Here is a 27,961-nt window from a genome sequence, read left to right as displayed (position 1 = left end):
TACTAGCTGAGCCACGAGGGAAGCCCATTTTCTCTTGAATTCTGTATATTTGATTACAAATAGGATGTTATCATTCTCTAACCCCCTTTTCACTGCTTCAGCTCTTCACAGTACTTACCACCACCCAACACCATGTGTGTGTGTATACATGCACATACATCTTCATACACACACACGAATGCTTTTTGTCTCTCACTGTATTACACACTCTGATAATAGGGACAGTCTTTTAATTATGTATAAACATAATTGGGTCATACTGAATGCTCACCATATATTTGTTAAATGAATATATGAAAGTATTACATGAATCATACCATCTAACAAAAGATGTCCAAAGACAATAGATGGAAGGTGGACAGTTTTAAAATAATCAAGAAAAATTATCTCAGACGGAGCCAAATGAGTTTGGATTATGACTATAGGTAGATGACTCTAAAATGTCAAAGAAGAAAGGGAAAGATTTATGAGTGAAAGTGACATACAGAAGAATGTGATTAAGGTAACATAAGTATGTGGGCCAACTGTCAATCACTTTCAAAGGTCAGGGGTTGGAATCATATACCAATGGCCTAAGATCTCATTTCCTCTGGCTTCCATCTGCCTGTGAACTCACTAACTCACCTGAGTGCCACTGTTTTGGGAATCTTTCCTCTAGTATCCAAGGTTCTTCTCCTTGCTCGATCTTGAAGATCACTTCTGGCTTAGTAATGCAATTCCCTGTAAAGAGAGTAACACAGGACTATGGCTGAACAGTCTGGCTTCAAGAACTCTAAAAAAATGATGGGGAAGAAAGGTACAGCTTTGGGAACTATCTAAAAGAGGTGCCTAAATAAACCAATTCCCAAGGAGGTAAGACTACAGCATACTTTATAGTGGGCAAAAGGGACCAGTCATTTAGGGCCTTGAATCTCCATCAGAAAATTTCACAGGGAGTTTTTACATTTCATCAGCTAAGAAATGCATGCTACTGGTAATCATGTGGAAAAGAATTCTTACCTACTGAGACAAGGTGGCTATAATTTTCAAGGATCACGTCTCTGTATAATATCTTCTGAGCAGGATCCAGCAGGTACCACTCTTCCTGGGTGAAGTCCACACATACATCTTTGAATGACACTTGCTCCTGTAACAGTACATTCCTTTTCTATAAGAAATTGTCAGAGCTATACGAGTGGAAAATATTTAAAAGAATGACTTTGCCAACAAAGGTCCGTCTAGTCAAAGCTATGGTTTTTCTAGTAGTCAGGTATTGATGAGAGAGTTGGACTATAAAGAAAGCTGAGTGCTGAAGAATTGATGCTTTTGAATTGTGGTGTTGGAGAAGACTCTTGAGTCCCTTGGACTGCAAGGAGATAAAATCAGATAAAGTCTGAAAGGAAATTAATCCTGAATACTCATTGCAAGGATTGATGCTGAGGTTGAAGCTCCAATAAGTTGGCCACCAGATGTGAAGTACTGATGTTAAAAAAGACCCTGATGCTGGGAAAGACTGAACGCGGGAAGAGAAGGGGATGACAGAGGATGAGATGGTTGGATGGCATCATGGATGCAATGGATATAAGTCTGAGCAAGGTCCGGAAGTTGGAGATGGACAGGGAAGCCTGGCATGCTGCAGTCCGTAGGGTCACAGAGTCGGACATGACTGAGCAACTGAACTGAAATGAATCTCTTTAGTTTACTAAAAATTTAGGACTGCTTTCTTTAATGCTGGGCTTCCCTGGTGGCTCAGCTGGTAAAGAAACTGTCTGAAATGTGGGAGACCTGGGTTCGATCCCTGGGTTGGGAAGATCCCCTGGAAAAGGGAACGGCTATCAACTCCAACATTCTGGCCTGGAGAATTCCATGGACTGTATAGTCCATAGGCTTGCAAAGAGTCGGACACGACTGAGCAACTTTTGCTTTCCTTTAATGCTATACTATGTAGGATAAAAGTAGTATCTTGTATAAATTGAGTTTCCATGAGAGGGTGGAATGGTCCTAGTTGCTACAAATATTATTCTTAATGAGAAGACATACACATTAACATGTATTAAACTGGAAACTGTAGGAGCTAGCACTATACAAAACGTAGAATGGGATGACCAAGAAAAAGTTATTTCATATTATCTTTTGTATTATAAAGTTAACTTTTACTAAGGAAGTAAAAATTTCAGTTGTTAAAATGAAAAGAAGGATTAAAACTAATATGTTATGGGCCCTAACCAAGCTCACTCATGTCTGATTAAAGTGACCAGTTCTGTATTCCACCTGCCCAGCAGAGAAAAGGATGAATCCTCTCTACTTCAGATAATTTTTGGAGCCTCTCCTAATATCTGTGTTGTTAGAGATAATGCTCACCATCCAACAGAAAATGTCATGTTATACGAAGAGACAAGGCCAAAGGAAAAGGACAATGATAGCATAACCACAATGTTTGTTTGAGGAGGCCTTACAAAAAGCTGAGAAAAGAATAGAAGCAAAAGGCAAAGGAAAAAAGGAGAGATATACCCACTGAATGTAGAGTTCCAAAGAAAAGCAAGGAGAGATAAGAAAGCCTCCCTAAGTGAACAATGCAAAGAAATAAGAGGAAAACAACAGAATGGGAAAGACTAGAGATCTCTTCAAAAAAATTAAGAGAAACCAAGGGAACATTTCATGCAAAGATGGGCACAATAAAGGACAGAAATGGTACGGATCTAACAGAAACAGAAGATATGAAGAAGAGGTGGCAACAATATACAGAAGAACTATACAAAAATATCTAAATGACCCAGATAACCACAGTGGTGTGACCACTCACCGAGAGCCAGTCAAGTGAGCCTTAGGAAGCATCACTATGAACAAAGCTAGTGGAGGTGATGGAATTCCAGCTGAGCTATTTCAAATCCTGAAAGATGATGCTGTGAAAGTGCTGCACTCAATATGCCAGCAAATTTGGAAAACTCAGCAGTGGCCACAGGACTGGAAAAGGTCAGTTTTCATTCCAATCCCAAAGAAAGGCAATGCCAAAGAATGCTCAAACTACCGCACAACTGCACTCACCTCACATGCTAGTAAAGTAATGCTACAAATTCTCCAAGCAAGGCTTCAACAGTACGTGAACCATGAACTTCCAGAATTAAAGCTGGTTTTAGAAAAGGCAGAGGAACCAGAGATCAAATTGCCAACATCTGTTGGATCATAGAAAAATCAAAGGAATTCCAGAAAAACATCTACTTCTGCTTCACTACACTAAAGCCTTTGACTGTGTGGATCACAATAAACTGTGAAAAATTCTGAAAGAGATGGGAATACCAGACCACCTTATCTACCTCCTGAGGAACCTGTATGCAGGTCGATAAGCAACAATTAGAACTGGACATGGAATGGACTGGTTCAAAACTGGGAAAGGAGTATGTCAAGGCTGTATATTGTCACCCTGCTTATTTAATTTATATGCAAAATACGTCATGAGAAATGCCGGGCTGGATGAAGCACAAGCTGGAATCAAGATTGCCAGGAGAAATATCAATAACCTCAGATATGCAGATGACACCACCCTTATGGCAGAAAACAAACAGGAACTAAAGAGCCTCTTGATGAAAGTGAAAGACGAGAGTGAAAAAGCTGGATTAAAACTCAACATTCAAAAAACGAAGATCATGGCATTTGGTCCCATCACTTTATGACAAATAGATGGGGAAACAATGGAAACAGTGACAGTCTTTATTTTCTTGAGCTTCAAAATCACTGAAGATGGTGACTGCAGCCATGAAATTAAAAGATGCTTGCTCCTTGGAAGAAAAGCTATGACAAACCTAAACAGCATATTAAAAAGCAGACATATTACTTAGCCTACAAAAGGTCTGTATAGTTAAAGCTATGGTTTTTTCCAGTAGTCCTGTATGGATGTGAGGGTTGGACCATGAAGAAGGATAAGTATTGAAAAACTGATGCTTTCAAATTATGGTTTTGGAGAAGACTCTTTAGAGTCCCTTGGACTGCAAGGAGATCAAACCAGTCAATCCTAAAGGAAATCAACCCTGAATATTCACTGGAAAGATGCTGAAGCTGAAACTGCAATACTTTGGCCATCTGATGCAAAGAGATGACTCATTAGAAAAGACCCTAATGCTGGGAAACACTGAAGGCAGGAGGAGAAGGGGACAACAGATGAGATGGTTAGATGGCATCACAGACTCAGGACATGAGTTTGAGCAAGCTCCTGAAGATGGTGAAGGACAAGGAAGCCTGGCATGCTGCAGTCCATGGGGTCACAAAGAGTCAGACATGACTGAGTGAATAACAACATAGAGACTCAGATATTATAACACAAAAGAACTTCAGAATGAATTATAATTAATATAAAAGAGGAAAATATGAACAAAATAAATGAAAGGATGGGAGAAGTCAACAGATACATGGTATGTCTGTTGTAGATAAAGAATTAATAGAGCAGGCCTGAGACTGCTATCTTCTGAAAGATCTGCTACAAGGGTGTCTTGTGGCTGGTATCTGGGAATTTGGAGTTCATGATGGTTCTTACCAGTCCTTGGTAAGAATGGTTCACTGAGCCTGAACTGTTTGTGTGAACTATATGGTTTTTTCTGCTCATGTACATTCCTTCTGGAGTCTGAGACTTTGTTATATGTTAAGCAAACAGTACCTACGTGACTAGCCGCTAATAAACATTTTGAACGCTGAGTGTCTAATGAGATTCCCTGGCAGACATTTCACATTTGTCATCACATCTCATTGCTGTAGGACTTAAGCCTGTCCTGGGAAAAGTCTTAGGAGCTTATGCCTGGGGTCCTCTACTTGGGACTAAACCCCAAGTATCTTTTCCCTTTGCTGACTGTGCTTTGTATCCTTTCACTTTAATAAGTCACAGCCCTAAGTACAACTACATGCTGAGTCGTCCCAGAAAATCACTGCACCTAGTGATAGTCTTGGGGACCTCTGATAAATGTGTATACAAACATGTACATGTACATACATACATGCATAAAATGGGCATTCCAAAGTTGAAAATTATAATATCTGAAATTAAGAACTCATTAGATGGTTTTGTATGTATCCAACAAAAGTATCAAAATACATACAGCAAAAAGTGACAGAACTGAAAGGAGAAACAGACAAATCTATAGCCACAGCTGGAGACTTCAATACCCCTCCAATTGTCCTGAGAAATAAAGCAGGCAGAAAAGCAGTAAGTATATAGATGACCTGAACAGTACTGTCAATCAACATGATCTGAAATTTCTAGAATATTCCATCCAAAAAAATAAGCCACACATTGTACATTCTATTCTACCTCTTATGGAACATTCACCTAGATAGGTTATAGTCTAGGCCACAAAACACACCATAACAAATTTAAAACAATAGCTATCATAAAAAATATATTATCAGACTACAATGGAATTAAAGAGAAATCAATAAGCAAAAGATAGCTGAAAAATCCCTCAAATACTTGAAAATTAAATAGCATATAGGTCAAAAAAGAAGTCTCAAAGAAAATTTTAAACTACTTTAAATGAAATGGAATAAAAATGAAAATATGATATATCAAAATTTGTGGGATGCAGTGAAAGCAGTACCAGAGGGAAATTTATAGCATCAAATGCATATATTAGAAAAGATTTTAAATCAATAATCTAACCTTCTATCTTAGTAAACTAAAGGGAAAAAAAGGCAAACTGAGCCCAAAGCAAGCAAAATAAAGGAATTTTTATTAAAATAAATCAGTTAAATTGAAAATGTGGAAAAAAATAGAAAAGTCAATGAAACTGAAAGTTGCTTCTTTGAAAAGATCAATAAAAATTTTAAAAGCCTCCAATCTAACCAAGTAAAAAAGAAGCAAACTGTGAATCTCAGAAATGAAAGTCAGATTTACACTACTAATCCTAATGACATTAAAAAATAATAAGAGAATACTACAAACAATTCTGCCCCTGAAAAATTGGTAACATAGATGAAATTAAAAGACACAGCTATGAAATTCACACAAAGGAGATAGAGATAACGTGAAAAGATTCATTTCTGCTAAAAAAATTAAATCAATAATTAAAATACTTCCAAAAGAGAAAGCACCAACCCAGACAGTGTCACTAGTGAATTCTAATAAACATTTAAGGAAAAACTAATACAATTCTCCATAATCTCCTCCAGGAAATAACACTTCCAAACTCATTATATGAGGCCAAGTGAAAGTGAAAGTGAAGTCGCTCAGTCGTGTCTGACTCTTTGTGACCCCATGGACAGTAGCCTGCACCAGGCTCCTCCATCCATAGGATTTTCTAGGGAAGAGTACTGGAGTGGGTTGTCATTTCCTGAGGCCAACATTACCATAATACCAAACTAGATAAGGATATTATGAGAAAAATAAAGATCAGATTATCTTTCAATAACAGAGATGCGAAAATCCTCAAACATGGGTAAATCAAATCTGACAATGTATAAAAAGAAATATAAACACAGCCAAGTGGAATTTATTGCAGGTATGAAAGGGTCCCTGGTGGCTCAGACGGTAAAGTGTCTGTCTATGATGCGGGAGACCCGGGTTCGATCCCTGGGTTGGGAAGATCCCTTGGAGAAGGAAATGGCAATCCATTCCAGTACTATTGCCTGGAAAATCCCATGGACAAAGGAGCCTGGTAGGCTACAGTCCGTGGGGTCACAAAGAGTCGGACACGACTGAGCGACTTCACAACGACCATGACGACAATGAAAGGCTGGGTCAACATTAAAAAAAAAAACAAAACAAGAACATGATCCAACATATCAGGAAGTCAAAGAAGCAAAATGACACAATAATAGCAACTAATGAAGAAAAAACAGTCATTTATCATAATGAAAAAAAAAAACCAACCTCTCAACCTCTCAGTAAACTAGGAATAGAGGGGAACTTTCCCAACTTGATGAAGAAGAGAACATCATACTGAAAGGTTGTTGCTGAACCACGAAAGACACTGGGATTCTTGGCCTCCAGAGAAGAATTCAATCCGGGGCCAGAGATGAGGCTTGATCGCTCAGAGCTTTTGTGTAATAATGTTTTATTAAAGTATAAAACGGATAGAGAAAGCTTTTGACATAGACATCAGAAGGGGGCAGAAAGATACCCACCTGTTAGTCTTTAGCTGGATGTTATATAGTTACTAGCAGTCTGTTAATGAAAGAAAGCAATGTCTCAAAACTCAGAGAATGGCACCAGGCCCCTCACCCACAGGATGCATTATGAGGTAATCTTGGCACCAGGGGGGTCATCCAGGGCCATAAAATGATTGACTTGAATCTCCTATAAAGGCAGATTACCATACAAAAAGTTTCATTTACATGACTTAGGAGAACAATGTATGAGGATAACGTAGTGGTTTGCCAAGTCAGTTCTAAGCCTTTAGGTGGAATCGACTTGAAGACAAGAGTCTGGGGTAAATGTATAGTACATTAACATAGCTTAACACAAACATTTCCATAAGAAAAATGTATTTGTTAGCTCAAAATTTGAGAAAAGTTAAGTTCAGGTGGAACCAGGTGTCATTATGGCAACACAGTATTTTAAGAGAAATCTCTTTTTAAATTTGTGTAGAGAAGGGGAACTCCAGTACTCTTGCCTGGAAAATCCCATGGACGGTGGAGCCTGGTGGGCTGCAGTCCATGGGGTCGCTGGGAGTCGGACATGACTGAGCGACTTCCCTTTCACTTTTCACTTTCATGCATTGGAGAAGGAAATGGCAACCCACTCCAGTGTTCTTGCCTGGAGAATCCCAGGAATGGGGAAGCCTGGTGGGCTTCTGTCTATGGGGTCGCACATAGTCGGACATGACTGAAGCGACTTAGCAGCAGCAGCAGCAGAGAAGGGGAAAAAACATATCACTAGTTTGTTTCCTCCTGCTGCTTAAGAAAGAAATTAAAAAAAAAAAAAAAAAGTCTGATACTTGCAGGCTATTTCCTCCATTTGGAGACCCCTGGCCTTCCTGCCTGTTACCCCCTCAATACTTACTGTTAGGACTTGACACTTTTCCCTGAAATGCAGGAAAAGAGCAAGGATGCTCTGTTTCAAGACTATTATTCAAGTCCTAGCTAGTACAGAAAGACCTAAAACAAAACAAACAGAAAAACCTGAAATAAAAGGTAGATGATTAGGAAGAAAAAATAAAACTGTCTTTATCTGAAGTCAACATGATTGTCTATGCAGAAAATCCCAAAGACTCTGAAAAAAGGAAAAGAATAAAAATCCTGGAAGTAATAAGCAAATATAGCAACATCATAGGATACAAGGTCAATATAAAAAAGCCAACTATTTTCCCATATCAGAATAAACTACTGGAATTTCATATTTTGAATGAAAAAAAAAACCATTTACAACACCACCACCACCAAAAAAAGGACTCAAATATAAAACTAATACATTACAGGGATATACAGAAAAACAAAAACTGATGGAAGAAATCAAAGATCTAAATAAAGGGAAAGACAGTCCATATTCATCACTCAAGACAATTCAGTATTGTTAAGATGTCAGTTCCTTCCAATATAATCTACAAATTCAATGCAATTCAAATTAAAATCCCAGCTATTTTGGAGACGCTGACAAATGATTCTAAAGTTTATATAGAAAGGTAAAGCAACAGAATAGCCAATGGAATATGGAAGGAAAAAGAGGATTTACACATTACCTGATTTCAAGACTTATACAAAGCTACCAAATAACATGTACAAATAACCAGATGTTCAAGCTGGATTTAGAAAGGCCAGAGGAAACAGAGATCAAATTGCCAACATCTGTTGGATCATCAAAAAAGCAAGAGAATTACAGAAAAACATCTACTTCTGCTTTATTGACTATGCTAAAGCCTTTGACTGTGTAGATCACAACAAACTGTGGAAAATTCTTAAAGAGATGGGAATACCAGACCATCTCACAACCTCCTCAGAAACCACACAACCTCCTGAGAAACCAGTATATAGGTTAGGAAGCAACAGTTAGAATGGACATGGAACAACAGACTGGTTCAAAATTGGGAAAGGAGTATGTCAAGGCTGTATATTGTCACCCTGCTTATTTAACTTACATGCAAAGTACATCATGCAAAATGCTGGGCTGGATGAAACACAAGCTGAAATCAAGATTACTGGGAGAAATATCAATAACCCAGATATGCAGATGACACTACCCTTATGGCAGAAAGCAAAGAAAAATTAAGCCTCTTGATGAAATTCAAAGAGGAGAATGAAAAAGCTGGCTTAAAACTCAACACTCAAAAAATGAAGATCATGGCGTCTGGTCCCATCAGTTTATGGCAAATAGATGGAGAAACAATGGGAACAGTGACAGACTTTATTTTCTTGGGCTCCAAAATCACTGTGGGTGGTGACCACAGCCATGAAATTAAAAGACGCTTGCTCCTTGGAAGAAAAGCGATGACAAACCTAGACAGTATATTAAAAAAGAGACATTATTTAGCCTACAAAGGTCCATATAGTCGAAGCTATGGTTTTTCCAGTAGCCATGTACAGATATGAAAGTTTGACAATAAAAAAGGCTGAGCTCTGAAGAATTGATGCCTTCAAACTGTGGTGCTGGAGAAGACTCTTGAGAGTCCCCTGGACTGTAAGGAGATCAAACCAGTCAATCCTAAAGGAAATCAACCTTGAATATTCATTGGAAGGATTGATGCTAAAGCTGAAGCTCCAATACTTTTGCCACCTGATGCTAAGAACCGACTCATTGGAAAAGATGCTGATGCTGGGAAAGATTGAAGGCAGGAGGAGAAGGGGACCACAGAGGATGAGATGGTTGGATGGCATCACAGACTCAATGGACATGAGTTTGAGCAAGCTCTGGGAGATGGTGCTGCAGCCCATGGGGTCGCAAAGAGTCGAGCACTTTGAGTGACCAAACAACAACAACTAATATCCAAGACAGGGCGTTATTGGTGAAAGAAGCCCATAGCTTAATGGAACAGAATAGAGTGTCCAGGTACAGATCCACTGAAATATAGTCACCTGATGAAATAAAAAAAGGTATAGATGATGCATAATACTATGTAAGTTTTAGGTGTACAACGCAGTGATTCACAAGTTGTAAAGACTATATTCCACTTATAATGGTTATATAATTTTGACAATAGTCCTGTGTTATACAGTATATCTTTATAGCTTATTTATTTTATACATAGAGGTTTATACCTTTTAACCACCTACTACCATGCTCCTCCCCACTTCCCTCTCTCCACTGATAACCACTAGCTTGTTCTCTGTATCTGTGAGTCTGTTTCTTTGTTGTCATATTCATCAGTTTGTTTTAGTGAACTGATTTTCAACAAAGCCCTAAAGGCATTTAAATTGAGAAAAGACAGTCTTTTGACAAATGCTTCAACAACTCTACATCTATGCAAAAAAAATGAACCTAGACACAGACCTTACACTTTATACAAATGTTAACAAAAATGAATCACAGACCTAGATATAAAATGCAAAACTATTAAATTTCTAGAACACAGAAGATAGGAGATCTATGTGATCTTGGGTTTCATGAAAAGTTTTTGAATACAACAGAAAAATCACATTCCATTTTTTTAAAAAATACATGGATTGGCTTTCATTAAAAATATTTTACCCTGCAAAAGTCATTTCTAAGAAAATGAAAGGACAAACCACAGAGTGGGAGAAAATATTTGCAACATATATATCTAATAAAGAAGTTGCATTTAAAATATACAAAAGAATTAGTAAGAAAATAAATTGCCTAATTAAAAAATGGATAAAAAATGTGAACAGGTCAAGTAAAGACATACAGACAGTTCATAAATTTATGAACAAATGCTCAATGTCATTTGTCATTGTTGTTGTTCAGTCACTAAGTTGTGTCTAACTCTTTGTGACCCCACAGACGGTAGCCCATCAGCCTCCTTTGTGCATGGGATTTCCCAGGCAAGAATAGTACAGTGGATTGCCATTTCCTTCTCCAGGGGATATTTCTTACCCAAGGATCAAACCCACATCTGCTGCACTGGCAGGCGGATTCTTTATCACTGAGTCACCAGGGAAGCCCATTATGTGTATTAAGGAAATGTAAATTAAAACAAAAGTGAGATGCCATAACACATTTATTAGAACCATTAAATCTAAAACAATGACAATGTCAATTTCAGGTCCAGATGCAGAACAAGAGGAATTCTCATTCATAATTAGAAATATAAAATGATACAGCACTTTTGTAAAATAATTGGGCAGTTTCAACTTTGTACAAAGCTGAAGTCTTAACATATGATCAAGTATTTTTAATTTCACACTCTAGCTATTTAAAAAACATGTATCTAGGTAAAAACCTACATATGTTTCTAGCAGCTTAATTCATAATGACCAAAAACTGGAAGGAACCAAGAGTCCATAGGTTAGTAACTTTGAAATAACTTATATATGTATGCTGGAATTGAACAATTAAGTAAAGAAATGATGATGGTGGTGGCCAAAATGCTGGAATGGGAGTTATAGACAAGCAAGGGGACAAGGTCAGAATGTTTCAGGTGATAATGATTACAGCAGGAGACATTAGTGTGAACTAATACTTAGCTTAATATAAATACAGATGGTTACATGCTGAAATATTCATAGATATGTGTTAGTATACATAAATATTTTCTTGTTCAGTCAGCTGACAGGATCTATAAGGAATTACAAACCAATAGCATACTCAGCCCTCCAGTCTTGGTTTCTAACACTAAACTCCAATAAAAGGAAGCAGAGCTCTTCAGGGGAAAATGGCTTATTCTAGGGCAGGAAATATGAGCCTGGACTATCTTCTAGCATCAGAAAGTATAGAAGAAGTACTCAAACAGAAACACAACAATGGGGTTCGTTGAAAGTGGTTTATTTAATAACCAAGGTGGGACAAACGATTTGAGCAACAAAGTGAACAAGGTAGTACTTGGACTATAATAAGTAAAAAGTAACTAGCCATGAGCTCATATTGATATTAAACACTGACTGAGTTAATAAATATTAAAATCTCCTGTGCAGAATGCCTAATTTATGTGGATACGCCACTGAGAAGGAGGGGTGGTATAACCCCCCACTTCCTTCCAAACAGTATATTACGAAAACAGAGGGAAAAACGGGTAACTTTACAGTGGAGAAAGTTAATACTGCACAGCTTCAGGCTGGTGATCAACAGTGGTACATCATTTTTTGAAAAGTGAAAAGTCATTTGAGAGAATTTACCCCTGATAAGACATGACCAAATGACATTTTACCTCTCTGGTCTTTCTCCAAGAAAACAATTACCCCAATATAATCAATCATAGGAAAAACAGTAGACAATTCCCATGTGAAGGACATTCTACAAAACACCTGATTTATACTCCTCAAAACTGACAAGGTCATCAAAAACAAGGAAAATCTGAGGAATTGTCACAGCCAAGGGGAGCCTAAGGAAACATGATGACTAAGTGAAATGTGGTATCCTGAAGCAGAACACCTGCATGGGGAGGGGAGGGAGACCAGGAACAATTATCAAAAGACAAATGATATACAAGAAAATAATATTCTGTAACTTATATGAAAGATAAGCATTAGTATCACTAACATGCAAAGAGCTAACCAGACATTGAAAAAAAGAAAAAAAAGCCAGAAACCTAAGAGCAAAATGGGTAAAAGACATGAACAGATCACAGAAACATAAAAACAAGACATCTTTTAGATATGTGAAAAAAATCTTCAATCTCACTGAGCATTAGGATAAGTACAGATGTAAACTACATAAAATACTAATTTTTACCTATCAGATGTCAAAATCCAAAAGTGAACCACATTATTTCTATGGGAGAAGCTGTGGAGAAAAAGCACTCTCATGCAATGCCAATGTAAGTACAAAGTATCTATAATCCCACCAAACAGATCAAGTTTATCAATTGTAGTCAACCCTTTGGGAATTTATATATTCCCAAATATCACTTCTGGAAATTTACCTGACAGAATAAATCTCATTTCTGGGGATGTATATGATAGAATAAACCTAATGTACAAAGTTATTCATCAAAACATAGTTTATAGTAGCAAAAGGTTGGAAATAGTTAATTACTAGTTTAATAAACTATGGAACATTCAGAATTGAATTTCCATGTGATTATAACAAAGAAAGAAGTAATCCACGTTCTGTTACAGACAGATTCCCTGGGACAAGCTGAAAAAAGAAGTGAAAAAAGCAACCAAAAAAAGAAAGAATGGGAAACAGTGTTTAGACTCACTACTTGGTGTGGTTCTCTGAGCAGCAGAATCAGCTCCATCTGATTAGAAATGCACCTTCCAAGGCCCAACCCAGATCTACTGAATCAAAATCTGCATTTTAAGACATTGCCAGGTATGTACAGGTGCACCTAAACTTAAAAAGCCCTAATATAATAGATTCCCATTTAAATAAAAGAGGGCTCATACTTTCTTTCAACTGAATAAAGAAACACTGGAAGGACAAACAAGAAACCAGAAAGAATGTATACCTATAGCTGAGTGACTGTACACTGCAGTTTATCTGGGACTGTCCCAATATATGCCAGTTGTTCCAGCATAATCGTTAATAAAACCTCTCTCACTCTCAGTGAAAGAGACACGGTTTAGATGAGAAACAAATGTCACCCTACGTGGAGGAAGCCTAAGGTACAGAGAGGAAGGGATGTGAATTTTTACTTTCTCTGTATCACTTACATTTTTCTAAAAACCATGTTAATATACTAACAATTTTAAAGTATTTTAATTTTTAAAGACAAAAGTTGTCAGGAAAAATAGGTATCTGAGAAGAGCAGTTGTCTAAGAACAGAGAAACAATGGATAAGCAATAAACCCAGGGATAAGCAATGTTGGGGCAAAAGGCAAAGACAACTTCACGCTGGAAGAAGTTAGGAAAGGGAGAACTAGGAGCGTAGCGTCAAAGACAACAGCAGAGCAGACTTTCAAAACAGACTATGCATAATAGTATCAAATGCTGCAAAAGGGTCCACTAAGACTAAGACAAAGACAAAAACTGGATTTGACTACAATTTGGTGGCTTTTTCCAGAAATGATTCAGGTGGAGAGGTATTAAAGGAGCAAGACTGCATGTATTAGGTTGAAATTTAAGTGGAAATGCAGAAACAAAAGCCAGGACTATCTGCTACTGAAGCTAGAAACACAAATGAGCTGATCCCTTTAAAAACTTTAGAAAACTCATTTTAGATAAAGTGGGAATAAAAAAAAACTCACCTGGGATTTGTTCATTTTTCACTCTTAGTGGAGGAGGGAGAGCTGAGGGAGAAAGAAGGAAGTAAGAACTTGGCTTGTCCTGTAGTTTCTGGATTCACCAGCCTACACAGCTCCACACACAAGACACTTACCTGCTCATGTGTGGCTCCCATTTATGTTGACCTTAGACCTGATACTTTTCACCGAGTGAATGTAAACTTTTGCTTCTTACTGATTTATTACCGGGTTTCCCTGGTGGCTCAGTCCATAAAGAATGCTGGAGACCTGGGTTCGATCCCTAGGTTGGGAAGATTTATTACCAATTTAGGTTTTGTAACACAGAAAAATTAAAAACATGAGAGGATTTTTAACACAGAACAGTAAAGTAAAGGATACACTAGGGATTTGTCATAACTGAGGTTCTAGGGGGTAAAAACACCTTCTCACTGCTGTTTAGTCACTAATCCTATCTGACTCTCATCTGCTGACACCATTAATCCTATGAGATCAGATAATCAAAGAAACCTCTGAAAAAAGGGATGGGAGTGTTTAAGGCAAGATTTATTTTTTAAAAAAGTCTGTTCTAAGCTGCTTACAATTTTCAAAAGGATCTTTTAATAAAAAACTAACTCTGACCTAACAAAATGACAAAATGGGCTGTGGCCCAAGAATCTGCAGACCTGACTTTCAACTGTGATTCTGTCACTAACAAACTGCATGATCTGAGCCAGTCATCTTCTCGGGCTCATTTCTTTTTGCATCTTTCAATAAGAAACTGATAACCCAAAAAGGACCTGTCTGCACTACCATCCTGGGAGCAGGAATCTCAGCATTTCTCTAGAAGCCATCAATAATGGAACACTGCTCGAGGGCAGCTAACCTCAGGAAAAGGTGAATGGAGAGTTAGGAGGAAGAGGTGTTAGGCTCGGATAATGACAGAATTTTAACTATGGCTGGTGAGCCTTTCAACCCGAACTATGGCTTCACAAATTTCTAAAGAGGTGACATTTCCTGTGTAGCCTGTGTGCCCACCCCGCTCATCTCCAGCTCACCTCTCTTCTTAAATTTGTCCCAGACCTTCCACCATCACACAGCCTTCGATGGCTTCAGGACACCGTGTCATGATTATATACAACAAATAACAAATGAAGATATAACAAATAATAACTTAGGATCCGAGTAATGTTAACAGAGCCAGGAAAAGGCTTTGGTGGCTAGGTGGTCCAGCCCCTTCCAATCCATTTCACAAACGACTTAACAGAGGGGTCCAAGCTCCAGCCGCCTATACAGAACAAATACAACAGCAGCTGACAAAACGTGGGCGCTCAAAACAACCCAAAGAGGCAAGCACTATAGAGGTCTGCATTTTACAGATAAGAAAACCAAGGCTCTAGGCGGCAATTTGGTCCGGGAAATTCATTTATTTCTGGGCCCTGCAGGAGACAATGGTCTCCTACAGCCTCCCGGCTCCCCGTAAGCCTGGCGCAGGAGAGACGTATACGTCACTACGTGAAGTGCGCACAAACATGTCACACAGGCGCAATCGCTCTTCCCCTACCTCCTGTCCGCCGCCCCCCCACCCCCGTGGGCCCAGCTCACACTTCACGCACGCGCACTCCCCACCCGCGGCCACAGGACAGCGCCGCCCGCTCCGCTGAGGGGCGGAACACCTGCAGACCGAGTGAGCCTGAGAGGCCGCGTTCCCACACGGGACTCTGGCCCCTTAAGTCGGAAGCGCCCCCGCCTGCCGTCCCTTCAGTTCTGCAGACGCTGCAGACTCCCGGGGTCACGCAGTGTTCGCGGGGCTCCAACCCACCACCCGGCACCGCTGCCTCGGCCGGCTCTCCCAGTCGCGCGGAGCCCGCTCGGCCCTCGCCCCCACCCTCCGGGGCTCACCCGCAGCTCCCTCGCCCGTGGACCTGAAGGATAGGGATTGTTTCCCACGAGGGGCTGGAGGCCGCGGAAGGACGAGCCAGCAGCAGAAGGCGGGGATGCACATGCGCAGAGGGAGGGAGCGGCGCGGCGCGGCGCGGTGCGGTAGCAGAGAGCTGGAACTTAGCTCCTGGTAGTTTGCTTTGGAAAACTGGCTCTACCTTTAGAAGCATGCCTCGCTCCTAAATTGTAAAAGTAAGCTAATAGTAGTACAGTACCTAACGGTTTTTATGAAGATTCGGGATGTTTGTCTTGTACAAGCACTTAGGATGAGTTCCGGCACATAAATTGTTCAGTATGTTTCTTAAGATTATCTTTCCAAATATACACCATGCCCACTCTAGAAATCAGCTGGAGAGTTTCTGCCTTATTGACTGAACTGAGAGATTACTATCTGTTATACTCACTCCTGCTACCTGAACCCTGGATTCTGTCCGTGTCCCATAGAGATATGTCAAAGCAGTGTGCATTTTTGACTAGACACATCAAGTGGCACATGAATTTTATTTATGAAAGTGAACAGATGTTATTTTAGTTTTGATAAACTTATCTTCTAGCAGTTTAGACAGCAAATTTATGTAAAGTAAAATGATATCTGTGAGCAGCAGAGTTGTTCTCTGGAATGAGGAAAAAAGCGACCTAGCAGTTCAGTATTAATAAAAGTTGTTCATATATGCGAAACTGTTCATACATTAAGACTTTCTCATCTCTCCAAACCAACTATGTTTTCCCTGGAACCAAATATATATTCTTTTATGTGGGCATTCTCATGACATTTTTAACACAGTATAATCATATGACCTGTTAGTTTATGATGAACTTTTCATAAAAGAATATGTAGTTAACTCTTTCTGGTCAACGTCATTTAAATTTTTTTAATAACTTTAAGTTGCTCAGATTGGTCCCATGTACTCTTCACCCAGTTTCCCTTAATTGTTAACATTTTGCAAAACCGCGTACATTTAGCAAAACTAAGAAAGTGATATGGGTACAATTCTAATGAAACTAGAGTTTATTCGTTTTTCCATTAATGCCCTTTTTTACTGATCTAGGATTCAATCCAGGCTACCACAGTATGTTTAGTCATCACATGTTTGGTCTCATCCAATCTATAATAATTTCTTGGTCTTTCTCTTTTATTACCTTCAGATGTTTGAAGACTAGTGGTCACATATTTTGAAGAGTGTCCCTGAATTTAAGTTTGTCTGATATTTTCTCCTGATTGGACTAAGGTTTTAAATTTTTAGAAATATCTCAGAGAGGATGTGTCCTTCCTATATATGAGGGGACACATGATTATCAACATAACTTATATTAGCCTTGGTTACTTCGTTAAGGTCGTGTCTGACAAGTTTCTCCATTATCTTTAGGATTTTTCCCTTTCCAATCTATGCTTAGAAGTGCAGTGTATACACTGGTTACAAAGTCTAGTGCACTCAGCGGGGGCAGAAATAAGCTGCATCTCAAATTTAGGGTGATATTTTTAAACTGCCACATTTAGTAGTAAATTTGGGTTGAGAAACTCTGAGGTTACGCAGATATACTCTTCCTGCTTAGAGTTTTGGCCACTAATTTTACCTTTCATTGGTGGATCTTGCACGCAACACTTATTACTGTGGTATTCCAATTTAATATTTCACCTTTTTCTTCTTTATTAATTGGAAATCTTCTGTAAGGGAAGATTTTCATTCCCCAAATGTATTTATAACATCATTTATTTATATCAGTATGGATATTTGTTTTATTCCCAACTGTCGGGGGAGTGTGTAATTTCCTCGGTTCTGTCTCAATGCAAAGATCTGAAATGGCAGATCAGTGTTACAGCTTTGTTACAGCCCAGTTTTATTTGGCGAGCAAAGGATGGTACATCCTGGAGATGTGAAGACACGCTGACCCAAAAAGGACAGAGGTTCAATGTTGGCTCCTCTTTTTATAAAAACGTTTTGTCTCCTTCCGCTGAGCCTGTCCTGTGTAAATGGGGCTAGCCAGGAGGTCTGTTTGTTTCACCTGTGGTACTCACTCTGGTCCTCAGATTTTCTTTTGTTCCATTTTCACGAGCTTTTTCCTTTCTTTGTCTTTTAGCCACTGCCATTTTGGACTCTTTTTTCCTATTCTAACTACCTAACATTCCCCCCTCAAGAGATGGGAGGCCCAATTCTTTGGGAATAGGGGTGTTGAGGTCTCTCTGGCTACTTCCTGCTGAGCTGGGATGACGAGGGGCATTGGGCCTCCCTCTCTTGCTAGTCTCAAGCGTCAGAGTCCTTATAGCAGTGTTCATCTAAGGGTGAATGATATTTTCTGTGGTTGGGTGTAGTTTTCTATATCCTTGTTGAAGTGGCATTGCATGTTGTAGCTTGTTGACCTGAGCAGACAAAATGGGTTAGACAATTGCTAATATATGGAGCAGTCATAAGCAGCATTAATATGGTGATAACATGGGTTAGTAGATGCATTAGCCAACTCCAAATTCCCCTTCGCCAGAAGAAGGATCCCCCAAAGAGAGATTATAGCCACCTTGAGGACTCTCCAGCTCGTTCTTTGAGATCCCATAGGATCTTAATTTTTTTTTTTTTTTTGAGGACTGTGAGACTTTCTTTAACTTTTCTGGAGGTATTTACCCAGCAACAACACGTCTCATTCAAGACGCCTCAAGTCCCTCCTTGTTCAGGGATCAGGAAATCTATCTTCTATCTGTTTTGTTGTACAACCACTGTCAAGCTGTGTTGGCTCTTTAGAGCTATCCTGAGAAACCTTATTCCTGGAAACTTAAATTGAGAATGTTCATTAGAATGACACTCATTTGTAGTCCTGGATAGATATCTGGAAGAAACACAAGCTAGAATCAAGATTGCCAGGAGAAATATCAATAACCTCAGATATGCAGATGACACCACCCTTATGGCAGAAAGTGAAGAGGAACTCAAAAGCCTCTTGATGAAAGTGAAAGAGGAGAGTGAAAAAGTTGGCTTAAAGCTCAACATTCAGAAAACGAAGATCATGGCATCCGGTCCCACCACTTCATGGGAAATAGATGGGGAAACAGTGGAAACAGTGTCAGACTTTATTTTTCTGGGCTCCAAAATCACTACAGATGGTGACTGCAGCCATGAAATTAAAAGACGCTTACTCCTTGGAAGGAAAGTTATGACGAACCTAGATAGCATATTCAAAAGCAGAGACGTTACTTTGCCAACAAAGTTTCGTCTAGTCAAGGCTATGGTTTTTCCTGTGGTCATGTATGGATGTGAGAGTTGGACTGTGAAGAAGGCCGAGCGCCGAAGAATTGGAGCGCCGAAGAATTGGAGCGCCGAAGAATTGATGCTTTTGAACTGTGGTGTTGGAGAAGACTCTTGAGAGTCCCTTGGACTGCAAGGAGATCCAACCAGTCCATTCTGAAGGAAATCAGCCCTGGGCTTTCTTTGGAAGGAATGATGCTAAAGCTGAAACTCCAGTACTTTGGCCACCTCATGCGAAGAGTTGACTCATTGGAAAAGACTCTGATGCTGGGAGGGATTGGGGGCAGGAGGAGGAGGGGACGACAGAGGATGAGATGGCTGCATGGCATCACTGACTCGATGGACGTGAGTCTGAGTGAACTCCGGGAGTTGGTGATGGACAGGGAGGCCTGGGGTGCTGCGATTCATGGGGTCGCAAAGAGTTGGACACGACTGATCTGATCTGATGTGATCTGATAGATATCTGAGATTTCCCAGGGGCTCACAGGTGTACTGAGTGCCCTCTTATATTTTCTTCCATGGCTTGACTCTTGAGTAGTGAATCCAAGAGTTGTGCCCTGGAACCTTGTCTGCTGTGGGGGTAGAAAGTATAACAGGGTAGGGGCCCTTCCGTGTAGGCTGGAGTTGAGCCTTTGGGGATCCATCTTTCCAGACTTTAATTAGGACTTGAGTCCCTGGAGCATATAGTGGTGGCTCTTTAGAATCTTTTGGGTCCTGGTTGACACCCCACAAGGGTATTTCTTGTTGGAATTGCCCAGTGGCCATGGTGTAAGACCAGAGGGCTTGAGCCTCTGGATCTAGGAAGAGGTCATTGATATAAACAAAATGTCTCCCATATAGCATCTCATAAGGGCTAAGACCAACCTATTCCTTAGGGGCAATATGGGTGTGGAGGAGAGCTATGGGTAAAGGCTTCTTCCATTCAAGGGAAGTCTCCTGTGTTATCTTTGTTATTGGTGATTTTAAGAATTGGTTGGCTCTTTCTACTTTGCCTGAAGACTGAGGCCTCCAGGCACAATGGAGGCAATAAGTAATGCCCAATGCTTTAGAGACCCCTTGGGTGACCTTAGAAGTAAATGATGTCCCATTGTCCCTTTGTAATGACCTGGGCAGACCAAATCTTGGAATGATTTCATCGAGCAGTTTTTTTTTTTTATACTACCTCCTCAGCCTTCTCAGTCCAGGTGGAAAAATCTTCAGTCCACCCTGTGAATGCGTCTATCATGACTAGTAGGTATTTATACTCTTGAGAAACTGGCATCTGTGTGAAGTCCATCTGCCAGTCCTCTCCTGGGTATGTCCCACGCTGTTGGACAGCCTGGGTCAACTGGAGTCTTCTAGCTCCTTGGAGTTGTTATTGGCAAGTGGAACAATTGGAAACCACTTGACTTATAGTCATTTTGGAGGCCTGTTCCTCTGAAGGACCTTTCTAGTAATCTTTGGAGGGCCTTCTCCCCTAAATGAGTGGTGGCATGTAAGGAGTTAACCAACTTCCAGTGGAGGTTCCCAGGCAGAAAAAAGAGTCAAGGAGTCCCTCCTTTTGGAACCACAGCATATCGTCTTCTTGAAAGTCCTCACTCTTAGCTTTAAGAGTCTCACTTTCAATATATGAAGGAGTTTCTGGCAAATTAGTCTGCGGAACTAAGGTGGCAACCCCTATTAGGTCATGGTTCTGTAATGCTTCTCTCTTAGCTGCCTGATTGGCTGCTTGGTCCCTTGTGCCACTTCCGTGCTCCCTTTTTGGTGTCCTCTGCAATGGGAGACTGAAATCTCAGCGGGCAGATGGACTGCCTCCAAGATCTAAGGATTTGATCACCATACTTGATTTGGAACCCTGGGGTGGTCAAGTAGCCTCTTTCTTTCCAAATAGTGGCATGTGCAGGTAGCACCAGAAAGGCATACTTGGAGTCAGTGTAAATGACTACTCTTTCTTTTTCCCAGCTCTAAAGCTTGAATCAGGGCTATGAGCTCAGCCAATTGGGCTGAAGTACCCGTGGCAAAGGTTTAGCCTCTATGATCTCAAAATCGGAGACTACTGCATATCTGGCTCTTTTTCCATCCAAGACAAAGGTGCTTCCATCAGTGTGCCAGATTTGCTCAGAATTGGTCAGAAAATCTTCTGACAATCTCTCTTGGGGTTTTGAACAATGGTCCAAAATTTCTAGGCAAGAGTGAAGGGAGAGAGCCCTTGGGGGTAGACAGGAGGATAGCTGGGTTAAGAACCTCACAAGGGGATATAGTGAGGCCCGGATTTTCCATCAGCACTGCTTGATATCTGTGGATCCTTTGATCAGACACCTATAAATGGCTTCTCCCATTCAGGAGTTGTTTCATTTGGTAGTTGGTAAAAATAGTTTGCCCCCAAGAGAAAGTTTTAAAGCATCTTCTATCAGGACTGCAATAGCTGCAAGATTTCGAAAGCAGAGAAAGATCTCTTCCCAGTAAGGGAGTAGGACACTCAGGGACCACCAGAAACTGGTGGGAAAATATTTGTCCATCCAAGCAACAAAGAAGTGCTTGGGTGAATCTTTTTGTAGTTGTTTTTCCTGTAGCACCCACAATGGTACGGGTTTGGGAGGAGAAGGCTCCAGAATAGGAGGTCAGGACAGAGTAGGTAGCCCTTGTGTCAACCAAGAAATTCTCGGACCTACCTGGCACATCTTGCTGCACTCTTGGCTCCAGCCCCATGATGGTTATCTGTGACAGGTGGGCTGGCTGGAGTGAGCCACTTCAGTCCTGTCAACCATCGTGAGGGAAAGCTCGGTGCTTAACCTTGAGGCTCTTAGGTCCCAAGGACAGTGTACTGTCCAGTGTCCCAATTGATGGCATTTGTAGCAAGCCATTTTAGGAGACTTGCCACGGTTTGGACACTCTTTGGCCCAAAGTCCCGCCTGTATACAGATTAGGCATTTACCTCATGCCTTGTCCTTTGAGTACTCGGAGTTTGCCATAGGGCTTCCCTGGATGGCGGCCAGCATCTGGGCATGCCTTGTCTCTTTCCTTTTCTCCCTTTCCTGGGCCTTGGCCTCCCTCTCCTGTTCTGTTATAAAAGGTATTTATGGCTGTCTGGACCATCTCATCTAAAGAGGCAGCAAGGTCCTGCTTCTCTAGCTGTTGTAATTTTATCCTGATGTCTGATGCACTTTGGGAAAGGAATCTGTCCTTTAAAATCACCTGTCCCTCGTAAGAGTCTTTAAGTCCAGATTGGTAAACTTTTGGAGGGCCTCTGTTAGACTTTCCAGAAAGGCGATGATGTTCTTGTTAGACTCCTGAGTTATTGCTGAGACCGGGCACATTCCCACAACTAATAGGCTTCCTTCTATTTCCATGGGTGGACTTCCTTAGGGGTGAGTTTTTCTGAAGTTTATCCTACCTAGTACTGTTGCAACCTGAGAGCTGGGCATCCCTGGGTCGGGTGCAGATCCCCAGGCAGATTGAGGCATAACACCCTCCTGGAGATCAAAGCCCTGGGCAGGTTGAGGCAAGTCAGCCTCCTGAGAATTGGGTCCCTGGGCAGGTGGAGGCATGTCGACTTCCTGGGACCCTTGGACTGGCAGATTCCTGAGTAGGTTGAGGTGTGACAACCTCCCGAGGACCTGGTTCCTAGGCAGGTCGACCTCCTGGGACCCCTGGACTGGCGGATCCCTGAGCAGGTTGAGGTGTGACAACCTCCCAGGGACCAGATCTCTAGGCATGTCAAGGCAGGTTAAGCTCCTGGGACCCCAGGCTGGTGGATCTCCGAGCAGGCTGAGGCATGACAACCTCCCAGGGACCAGATCCCTAGGCAGGTCGAGGCAGGTCGACCTCCTGGGATCCCAGGCTGGAGTTGGGCATCCCCAAGTCTCCAGCATGACTAGGGCTGGGTAGGATTAAGGGGTTGTAATCTTAACTCATTGCCAGTTTCTTCACCACGGATGGGAATAGGTACCATGATGTAAAGCAATCCAAGCCTGTGGCCTGAGACTGAACCTGGCAAAATAGCCATAAGCCTTATCCTCTTATTGCTCTGAGATAGTATAATTTCCTCCTCTAGTCCTCAATAAGAGCAGTTTAGGATGTTTCCAATGGTAAACATTTCATTGTAATAGGCCCACTTTAGGTAATAACAGAAGTAATGACAAATGAGTGGGTTATCTGGTCCTGTTAGGGGCATTAAGAATATTTTAATAATAAACTTGGTGGAGCATTGTTGCCTACATGGGTGCAGAGTCCTGGTTGTAGGAGTTAGTAAGTGGCTTAAGGACAAATTGATAATAGGCAACAGACCAGATGTTCCATAAAAGTGGAGTGGAGATTTGATCTGAGGGTATGTTTGTAACTTTAGGAGAAGGGTGGTAAGGGTTTGGGCTCAAACAGCCTGAAGGGCTAACTCCCAAGGTAATAAACATTGTCCCTGGAAGCCCAGTTGCCCTTGAAGGGATGCCACCCACAGATGGACTTCTGGCAGGTATTGTGTGCCTCACCCACCCTAGCAGGTCCACTGAGAGGGGCTGTTGTCACACATGTAGGAAACGTGGAAGATGAAGGCCTGAATCTCTAGAGGGGTATACAGTATTTCCCTCCCAAGGGCCAGCTGTCTTCTGGTGGTCCTGCCAGAAGATTATAGACGCAATATTGTGGGCCCAGATGGGCCTCATGAAAAGAGCCTGAAACAGGACTGAAGGGGGCAGGGCGCAACTTTTGAAAGAATAACATAGCCCAAGGGCATAGCATAAAATGATTACAATAAAATGGGTCCAAGATAGCAGACAAGTCAAATTTAACTAAACCTTGATCCTCAATCTGCAAGCTAAATAACATACCCAGAGGCACCAGAACAGTTCCAAGGCACTATCAAAAGACCAAGGACTGGGTGGTTCCCCAATTGTTGGAATGATCCTCCCACTCATTAGCATATGAAATCACCCAGCTCACAAAAACTAAGCACACATTTCATGGCTGCCACACTCACCCTCTGTAATGGCACACACTCTGTGGACTGTGCTTCTCTCTGAATCCAAACAAATCTACCTCTTACCTATTGCTGTGTCTCTCACTGAATTCTTTTTGCAATGAGATATCAAGAACCTGAGCTTCATTAGGTCCTGAAACGAGGCACCATGGGCTTTCGCCTAGCTCAAGTCCTGGTAGAAACCAACTGAGTGACTGAGCATAGCACATAGTACCTGCCACGTGGGTTTGAGTCCCAGTCTTGGGTAAACAGTTTCAAACACAACTTTCAGAAATGGAAAGATGATGACCTGCTCTATACTTTGTAAACAGTGGCATAGATGGAGAGAGGAACTGAAGGATGGGAGGAAAAAGCAGTGGGAAAAACGTACCAAGGAACCCCTTTCAAAACTTGCTGGAAAATCTGCTATATACCTGACCTGTGCACACTATTTTCATTGGCTTGATCACTGGCACAAAGGAGGTTAGGGACAGAAGAACCCTCACCCGCCTGGGCAACAGCTCCTAGGGTGCAGCAGACAGAAGAGCCTTTGGGACACACTGGGGAGTAGCCCCTGCCAGAGTCCCTCAATTGCACCCACTGCTGCTCGTCTGTTTGCAGGGGATTTGAGGAAACAAGAAACGAGAGATTGTAAAGGAATTAAGATTTTGTTAGCCATATGTCCTTCCAGACATGGGGGCGAGAACCTCCTACCTTAACCGGAGGTCTTCTGGAATCTGAGACTGAGCCACGTGAGCTTTCTGCTGTTTGTTCTTGTCCCAGTTGCCAGCATCCTAGGCTTCTCGTCACTTCCACTGCACTGGGTTTCCTTTGCATTCAGCTTCCACCATGTGAGATTTCACCAAGCTGGGCTTCTGCTGTGCTTGGTCTCTGCCTCGATGGGGCTGAGCTGGGGTTGTTTCAGCCAGGTTAAATCTGAGACATGTCGGATTTAAGGTACCAGATATGTCGGGGGGAGTGTGTAATTTCCTTGGTTCTGTCTCACCACAGCAAAGATTGAAATGGCAGACCTGTGTTACAGCTGGGTTACAGCTCAGTTTTATTTGGCAAGCAAAAGATAGTACATCCTCGAGGCGTGAGGGTGGGCTTACCCAAAAAGGAGAGAGGCTCAATCCTGGCTCCTCTTTTTATATGTTTTGTCTCCTCCCCCTGAGCCTGCCCAGTGTAAACTGGGCTAGCCAGGAGGGCTGTTTGTTTCACCTGAGGTTCTCACTCCATCTGCAGATTTTCTTTTGTTCCATCTTCATGGGCTTTTTCCTTTCTTTGTCTTTTAGCCACCACCATTTTGGACTCCTTTTTCCTATTCTAACTGCCTAACACAACCATGGTTATTCAACCTGTTACTGAATCACAAGTCTCTGCCTGATACACAGTGAGGCCCATCAATACTAAAACAGAGTTTAGAACAGAGAAAGGCTTATTACAGATTCATACAAGGAGATGGGTGACTGATGCCCTCAGAATCCCAAAGTTACTGAAAGCTTTTGGCAAGCCCCTTTCAAAGCAAAAGGTGAGGGATGGGTGTGGTTTTGCAAATTTCTTGCTGTAGGATCTTCTTGAGGTCAGGTCGTGGCAGATGTTACTGTAAATCTCTACCAAACGAATGTTATTCTCTGTCCTGAAAGAAAGGGTAAAATCCCAAGGCATAGCTTTCAGCCTCCAAGGTCCCAGTCCTGGCTAACAGGAGGCAGATCTCATTTGGTATTTCCTTCAGGCCAGGTTCCCACACCCTACCCAGTTGTCATCCCTGAGGGAGTGAGGCACCCAGCCCAACTGGCCCTCAATCTATTCAGGGTTCCTAAATGGGAAAATCATGTCTCAAGAGACTGTGACCAAAACAGACGGCCACTGCTGTTAGGTCTCAGAGACAGGGATCGGGGAGAGGTTCACTGCTACCTCAATACCTGGGCCAATACCTAGTGGAGGGCCTTAGCAAGGGCTCTGGGGCCCTACAGAACATAGTCCCCACTCTGTTCCCTGGGCCTTCCAGCCCAAGGCTGGATGAGCCGGAGGGCCTCAAGGAGAATACCTGAATCTGACTCTTAGCTCACTCACCACCCGGTGACCACCACACCACTGAGCCTTGGCTGAATCACTTCCCTAACAGTCCCTTATTAACAGCTACTTGTAGGCAGGGCCCATTGTGGCACTGAACAATAGCTGAGCAGGACAACTAACGGTCACTTACTGACGGTTGGTTGTGGGAAGGGCCCCCTGAAGCATCGAACAATGGCTGAGCAAGATCTATTGCCTGGTATCAGAGTGCAGAGTAATGAGGCACAGCAATGGCTGCCTACTAAGGGCTGTGCTCACCCTGCTCTGGTACACCCTCTGATCTGTTTTCTTTCTGTAATTTTACCCTTTTCAGAATGTCACATGGAATTATGTGTATTTCCTGGGTTTGGCTTAGCAAAATTCATGTAAGATTCATTTATGTTGTTGCTCCCCACTTTTTTAGGTCAGTTCCTTTTCTCCCACTCTTTTCACTTCATTCAGTACTACTATATTATTATGTTGTTCAAAGTGTTCTATCTTTGGGCATCAAGAGCTATCATAGGTTAGCTTTTGAATCATCTTAAAGAGTCGGACACGACTGAACGACTGAACTGAACTGAACATATTCTTATCATTTTAAAAAAATAATATTTTTTTTTTTCCCTTCGGCTGCACTGCATGGCATATGGGATCTTAATTCCTGACCAGGGATCAAACCCATGCCCCATATATTGGAAGTGCAGAGTCTTAAGCACTGGATCACCAGGGAAGTGCCAAAAATAGCAGTTTTATTGAGATACAATTCATGTAACATACAACTCATTCATTTAAAGTGCACAATTGTACAATTCAGTCATTTTCAGTGTATTCACAGATAAGAGTGATCATCACCACAGTCAATTACAGAACACTTTCATCAACTCAAAACAAATGCCATATGCTTTAGCAGTCATCCCCGGTGCCTTCATCCCCCAATCCCATGCAACTACTAATCTATTGTTTCCATATAAATGAAATCAAACAATATATGGTCTCTTGTGACTGATTTCCTTCCCATTAGCATAATGTTTTTCAAAATTCATCCATGTTTTAGCATGTATTAATACATCATTCTTTTTTATGACTGAATAATATTCTGTTATGTGGAATATTTTTGTTTTATACCACATTTTCTTTATCCCTTCATCAGGTGATGGACGTTTGGGTTGTTTCCATCTGTTAGCTATTGTGAATAACATTGCTATAAATATTCATGTATAAGATTTGTTTGAACATGTTTTTGTTATTCTTGGGTATTTACCTAGGAATTGCTGATTCTCATGGTAATTCTATGGTTAATATTTTGAGGAACTGCCACTTTTTTTTCACAGTGACTTCACCATTTTTCATTCTCACCTGAAGTGTATGATGGTTCCTATTTTTCCATATCCTTACATACACTTTAAAAAAATTTTATTTTGGCTGTGCCACATGGCTTGCATTCCCAAGTAATTTTGCAAGGATGCTAAACATTTAAGTCCTGACTAGGAGAGCAATGGTCTAAAAGATAATACCTCAGAGGAAATGGTTAAGAACCTGAGGTTTTTATGGGGAATGTTACCTTGGGCAGATGGCGCCAGGCAGTCAACAAGGCCCAGATCCTCCCCAGGGCCAGGCTCTGAGGGGCACC

At 41.4% G+C, this 27,961-nt stretch overlaps 2 protein-coding genes across 4 annotated transcripts in view; one reads left to right on the top strand and one right to left on the bottom strand.

Moving 5' to 3' along the window:
- The window catches only part of ZNF248 (zinc finger protein 248), a 28,089-nt gene extending 11,924 nt beyond the window's left edge, over positions 1 to 16,165 (bottom strand). Inside the window, exons 1-5 of one of the 3 annotated variants that reach the window (NM_001191482.1) lie at positions 16,075 to 16,165; positions 14,331 to 14,476; positions 14,200 to 14,241; positions 1,000 to 1,126; positions 625 to 720 (exon numbers count right to left, since the gene is read on the bottom strand). In NM_001191482.1, the coding sequence (NP_001178411.1) occupies positions 625 to 720; positions 1,000 to 1,126; positions 14,200 to 14,214 (238 nt within the window). In that variant the 5' untranslated portion in view covers positions 14,215 to 14,241; positions 14,331 to 14,476; positions 16,075 to 16,165. Of the gene's footprint in view, positions 1 to 624; positions 721 to 999; positions 1,127 to 14,199; positions 14,242 to 14,330; positions 14,477 to 15,230 lie in introns of all 3 variants that reach the window. The other 2 variants (XM_005226261.5, XM_059882632.1) reach the window with 2 other exon arrangements.
- A 53-nt stretch (positions 16,166 to 16,218) lies between these two features.
- LOC132344125 (uncharacterized) overlaps positions 16,219 to 27,961 on the top strand; it is a 32,486-nt gene continuing 20,743 nt past the window's right edge. Inside the window, exon 1 of the transcript XR_009493241.1 lies at positions 16,219 to 16,305. The gene's annotated coding sequence lies outside the window, so the exon portion shown is untranslated. The remainder of the gene's footprint in view (positions 16,306 to 27,961) is intronic.

This window comes from Bos taurus, chromosome 28 (assembly GCF_002263795.3).
Source record: "Bos taurus isolate L1 Dominette 01449 registration number 42190680 breed Hereford chromosome 28, ARS-UCD2.0, whole genome shotgun sequence".
NCBI classification, from domain to species: Eukaryota; Metazoa; Chordata; class Mammalia; order Artiodactyla; family Bovidae; genus Bos; species Bos taurus.
Note: the sequence above shows the minus strand (reverse complement) of the source record. Positions and strands in the feature narration are given on the sequence as shown.